Source organism: Amblyomma americanum, chromosome 10 (genome assembly GCF_052857255.1).
Source record: "Amblyomma americanum isolate KBUSLIRL-KWMA chromosome 10, ASM5285725v1, whole genome shotgun sequence".
Taxonomy (NCBI): domain Eukaryota; kingdom Metazoa; phylum Arthropoda; class Arachnida; order Ixodida; family Ixodidae; genus Amblyomma; species Amblyomma americanum.
In genome coordinates, this window is record NC_135506.1 from 88,675,520 (window position 1) to 88,681,519 (window position 6,000).

The following is a 6,000-nucleotide window of genomic DNA, read 5'->3' on the forward strand; positions in this document are numbered from 1 at the left end:
GAGCGCACGTATGATGTTTATGAGGGTCTTCATGATGGCAAGAAAACTCTCGTCTTCGACGTGGATCGGGTCCTGGTCTAGAGCCCGACCATGAACAGGGTAGGCCAGTAAGAAACTGTGAGCTGTGACAGTTGCATTTAAACGCTGGAGCCGCATTCGTTGTGCGCATGTGATGCGATAAAGACTAAAAATGAGAACCCTGGAGCGTAAAATAAAGCAACTTTTAGCAGCGTTCTTCTTTGCCGTGTCGTCTTTTCACCCGGTGGCATTTTTTATTCACTTTCCAAGAATGAGCCACCAACTAGCATAGGCGAGGCTGTTAGAATGAAGTTGACAACTACGCATAACAATATAACACACCGGGTTTCTCAGCCAGCACTGAAAAAAATACTAAATTGAAGGAGGTCCAAATGGAAACAAAATATCAGGAACAAACTGTTAGGAGCGGCGGATGGCAGCTATTTTTAAAGTAGTCACAATTAAGCAATCAAAGAAATAAATTTACAGATCTTTGTTTAATTAGCACAGTCTGTTGGGTAATTTGAATGGTTTGTTCGAAGCCACGCATAAGATCGTGCCATATCAGCTCTTGAAACGAACAAAATGTCACCCTAGAAACACCTGCCGGCCGAGAAAATGCCTAGCTTTTTACCGTGCAGTGCCTAACCAGAGTGTATGAGGCGCGCAGGAGCTTCACTGCAAGCCCAGCGTCCACCGCTCACGTATTGCATATCTGCAATCATCAAGGCGCGCAATTCGAATTTCCTGTCGGCGCCTACTGTAGAACGGATTGCATATTTTCTTGATCGCCGCTCATTGAGAGGAAAAGGATTGTCTTCAGCTGCGTCACCGTGATTGGACGATTGAGACAAGCAGCACAGAGCGGTGCTTCAGCAATGGCTTTTAATATGTGTTTTCTTTTAACGTGAATGAAGAACAACGAAAGTGAGAGTACAATTGGGCTGCGATTGGAAGATTAATACGCGCTCCTTCCATTTGTGCTTCCTAGTTAATTTTGAAAACAAAGCTGAAGTTGATAGCGCAGCGATATAGAGAGGTTGGCTTTTGAGATCCGGTCATTTTGTTTACATTCGCTTTGCGGACATCAACTTTTTTGCGGAAGTACTGCATCATTGTGACACGTTGTTCAAAGGTGTCAGATTTTGCCAGAAAGCTGATGTATTGTGATTCCAATGGTAAAATCAAGCTTAGTTGTATATTTAATTCAATCACTGTTCTTTCCAGAATACTTGTGCTTGAAGACGGCCAAGTTCGAGAGCTCGATTCCCCAGCCCGACTACTGTCAGACTCAAGCTCCATGTTCTATTCAATGGCTCTCGATGCTGGAATTCGCAAAATTTGTGATGAAGGGCCAGACATCAACACCAATTTGTGACCAAGCTCATTTCGCTCATCTCTGACTTTCGTGCGTCGGTGCTTGTGCAACCACTCACACCTATGCGCCCTACACTGGTACTCATACGATTGCACTTGTATCATCATTACTATTCACCTGGTTGAAATGTGTTTTTCCTGACACATCAAATACTTTACATTGTTTACTCATGAAGACTGAAAAAAATATGTTTTATGCAAATCGGAGAATCTGGATTCACTTCATTCCCCTTTCGGTCGTGATGTGGCAGACTCCTGTCTTTTCCTGTGTAGCAGTGGGCCTTCGCTGCTGTAGACTAGAGCATGCCTACTCTATATGGCTACTTGTTTTTCTTCGTGATTATTTATGGGATTTATAAATTCGCGATCGTGATTCAATAAAATGGCGCTACCAGCCAGAAGTCCAGTTTATGTGCACATATAACAAAGGTGATAGTTCTTTGAAGCGTTTGTTTTCGAAAACAGTGCTATCGCAGAAGCATTTACGAGCAGGACCTACAAGCACCTAATGTTACTCAGGGTAAAATGGGCTACTGCAGGAAAGGTGCTGCTTTGGAATGTTCTTAGATTATTCTAACATGCTGTCATTTGTTATGAATGGTTGGTAAGTCCATTCACTATGGCCTGAATTTTTAACAAGCTTCGTTGCAAGCAGATTTTCTCTGCGGGAAACATGAAAATAAATGCCTAAGGACAAAATCAGGATGAACACATCCTTTACGAATTAGCATCAAACTTGACGAAACACTTCTGAATGAACAACGGCATTTGCATGAATTCAATTACAAATGGTTCAGAATACTTAGGATACAAAATCAGGCTAACTTTAAAGGATAATGTGAAGGACGAACAAGATAAGGAAATAAATGTTTTTATGTATGCTAATTATGTCACGGTTATCACTTGCTTTTGCGCTTACATGCCAACCACTGCCGTTATCTGTATTTGCATGGTTTTAGCGGGTTAGTTCTAGCAGATATGCAACTAGATTTTCTGCCGGAATTCTTCTTTCCTCGTGAACAGAAAAATTTGAATAAAGAAAGGATTTTGCAAAAAAAGTAGGAACACCGCCTACAACAAGAAAACACACAACAGCGAGCACATGGATTATGTGCGGTGATCAGAACCTGTGCATAAGCGCATAACCGGAGCAGCAAGATAAGGTATGGCGTGGCCCCTAGGTAGTGCACACTTAGCTGCCTCCGCATGTGCGGGAAAAAAAGCCCGATTTGGGACTTTACTAGATTCTCGTACCAAAAGAAACGACTAAATAATTTGACCCCAGCCCATTTTGAATCATGGGACTTATTAGGTGAAGCTACCAAAAGTAGCGATTCCATAAATAATAGCACACAAGAACGCATACATAGTAGGCAACGTGTCTTAACGATGATCGTGTTGATTTATTAGAATTGTCCTGTTAAGCAACCAGGCCTAGTCAGCATTCCAACTGCGCGCTTCGGTTTTGTTTGATAAATAAGGAAGACTAGCAACTGTTACGGGCTCCGTCAGCTTTCTTGTGGTAATACTGTTCTTTATTTTGTTTTTTTTAAAAACGCGGAGAACACCACGCAACCAGTGTTCTCAGTAAAAATTGATTTCTTGGATCATTCTGGGAACGTTGACATTTCACCATCAGCTAAAGACACTTTAATCGCCTAGAAAATTGGATTTAGAAGTCTTCACCAGTCGACTGACGCTCCTGATGCCCTTAGATAAAAGGATGAAATGCCACAGTTCTGAAGTGAATGAAGATGCAGCGTAGACTCCGGGATCCAAGAAGAAAAAGCGGTGTCTACATGAGGATTTTATTTGCTAGATTTGCCAGGGGTACTGGCTCCTTTATTTTGTTTTTCGTTGTTTCGTAGCGTATAAAAGCTTCATATTCGGTGAGCGTGGTCTGCCTGTGCATTTGCCTGTACACTGCCGCTGCGAGTGAAATTCTATTTGTCTTCACTAGATTTCTTCACTTTAACTGCTGCCGCCGTAAAAGCACCACAAGGTACCCAAATGAGGGGGTGGGCACTGAAGATTTCAGCTGACCGCCCGGCAGGGGATCATCGAAAACGAGGAAATCTCATATTTATTTATGTCAAAATCTCGCCATCTTGGCCGGAAGGATGCGCACAAGAAGATGAGCGTACGAAAGCTACCGCGAAACAAGGCACATCGAGACAGCCGCTACGAAGGATTAAGTGAGGCCCCTGCGAACCACTCACAGATGACTTCAGTCCGGTTAGGAATAATTCCCTTCCTAATCCGTATTCCCAGGCACAGCTTGAAATAAAGAATGTTTCACCGGCTTACCGCTTTGCTGGCTCATATCTGATCACTGTAGCACGATTCCTCATGTTCAAGCCATTCGACGGCCTATAGCTACGGAGACAATGGCTGCTGGCTTGGTTTACACGACCCGTGGAATCTTTTTGAGTCCTTAGTGTATCCAGCATCCAGTCTTACTATTTTCTGAGTGATTTCTATTGTGTGGCGCACTGTGGATAGACACCAAATGAAGCTAAGAAAAGTGCCACCGACTGTTGAAATAGATTTAGGTTGGCAGTCCATCGCGTTAACTAGTTGGCCATTGGCAAAACAGGAAGTTACATACTCTCTACGAGCACTGTTGATCCATGATGTTGACATTTCAGGACAACTATTTAGCGCGAGACTTAAAGATGTCTAAAAACGTTGGCTCCTTGTGGGTCAGTTCATCTATTACGTATAGATCTGGGTGCTTGGTACGCATTTAAAAGCTATAAAACTGAACAAACGATTGCGTGTTCTAAAGATGTACCCAGCCATTGGTTCGCAATGCGCGAAATACAGAATGGAAGCAAATTGATCGCTGTGCTCCCTGTGTAAAAAAGCAATGATGATGGCATATTAGCAGTAGACAAATGCCGTGAATTGATCTGAAATAATTCCGGGCTCCACCCAAATGCAAGGCATGCACTTTTGTTAGATTACTTGTTTTCAAACGGCTCTTTCGAAAATCATTTGGTTGGCACCCAAGCAGAACCTGATGTTGAGCCGTTTAGGTTTATTCCGGCAGTGAAGGGATATGGGGCGACCAATATGGTCGTAACTTTCTCCGCTTCGATGGCAAAGGGTTAATTAATAAAGGGATAGACTTCTTATGTTACGGCCTAGAGACATGGGGCGGTACCTATAAAACGTATTTAGAATCAATCTTACGCCTGCAGAAGCGTGCTGTTCTTACCATAACCTTTGCAAAGACAATTGACCCTAGCCGACCACTCTTTCAAGAACGGCGAATATTACCGGTGTCAGTTGCATACCAACTAAAGGTAGCTCAAATAATAAACACAGTAATAAGAACTAATGACCCAATTCCTCTTATAATGTTTAGATCGCCCCTGAGACAAACAAGAGCCGCCACTAATAATAGATTCAACCTACCACCTTGTCATAACACTTACGGTCAAAGGTTATTAGAGTACAATGGTGCCCAGATATGGAATGAGATTCCCGACGACATCAAACTCAAAAATAATTTTTTGGCCTTATTGAAAAACATTTTTCTTGTCTGCCCAGAACTGTTGGACTGAATGCGTTTTTGCTTAGTTTTGTACATTCATAAACCTATTTTTTGTTGTTTTTCAGAATATGTATGTGTTTAACATATGTGCAATGCCGCTATTGTAGCATCTCACCTCTTTTTGTGCATGTATTTTGAATGTCTGCCATTCTTTAGTGAATATTATGTATTTGGACCTTTCACTAGCTGAGCTGGATATTGGTCCAATTAAGTTTTGATGTATTGGTTTTATAAAATAAAATGATGACGATGATGAAAAAAAAAGTCCAGTGCAGTAACCTGATGCCTTTATATGGCGAGTTTAAAGGCATCAATTCTTCTTGTATTCGTGCTGCAGCTAGGTCTCAACGTGGTGTCGCGGCTTGGTCAGCCCTTCGGGCTGCCATATTCTCCAGGTAGCACCGAAATAGTACGACAATGTTACAGTTTTGTTACGGTCAAACGTTATTTCCATGTACTTAGCGTGCTTTTTACAAAAGTTATTGTCATGTTGCATATAAACGTTAGATTAACATTCCCCGAACGTTAATAAAACATGTAAACAAAATAAATGTAATATTCCCGAAAATGGTGAAGCAGCCCTGCACAATCATGCAGGCCTGCCAGTTGTGCTTGAGCACCACTTACAACGCTTTGCGAGAACCTGCAGTGAGGGCGACACTTCAGTTCCTCCATACAGCAATATATGCAACTCGTACACACTCACCTCCGAACGGATATCACAGAGTCAAGCTTATATGCCTATTAGTGAAGGATGTACAATTAATGATAGTGGCGAATGGGTAATGACCATTTTTCTTAAAAATAATAAGGCTGTACATGCAACCTATGGGAACTACTAAGATACGTTGTTGCAAAGCACTGCTAGTTTAAAAACTTCTTTAAAGTGGCTCTGAAACGCCTTCCAAGGAGAGCACATTAACTCACTGCATCACATCAATGCACTGTGTTGGCATGAAAACCAGAGCCAAATAATACTCTTCTACACGCAGCAGACGACTCACAATCGCGCGTCAGAGTTGGCGAGCCCTTCCCGGCGACTTTTT

General features: G+C 42.3%; 1 protein-coding gene across 1 annotated transcript in view; it reads left to right on the top strand.

Annotated features, from left to right (window-relative positions):
* LOC144108535 (ATP-binding cassette sub-family C member 3-like) overlaps positions 1–2,781 on the top strand; it is a 104,136-nt gene extending 101,355 nt beyond the window's left edge. The window contains exon 18 of the mRNA XM_077641748.1: positions 1,246–2,781. Within this exon, the coding sequence (XP_077497874.1) occupies positions 1,246–1,396 (151 nt within the window). The 3' untranslated portion in view covers positions 1,397–2,781. The remainder of the gene's footprint in view (positions 1–1,245) is intronic.
* Positions 2,782–6,000: the final 3,219 nt, after the last annotated feature.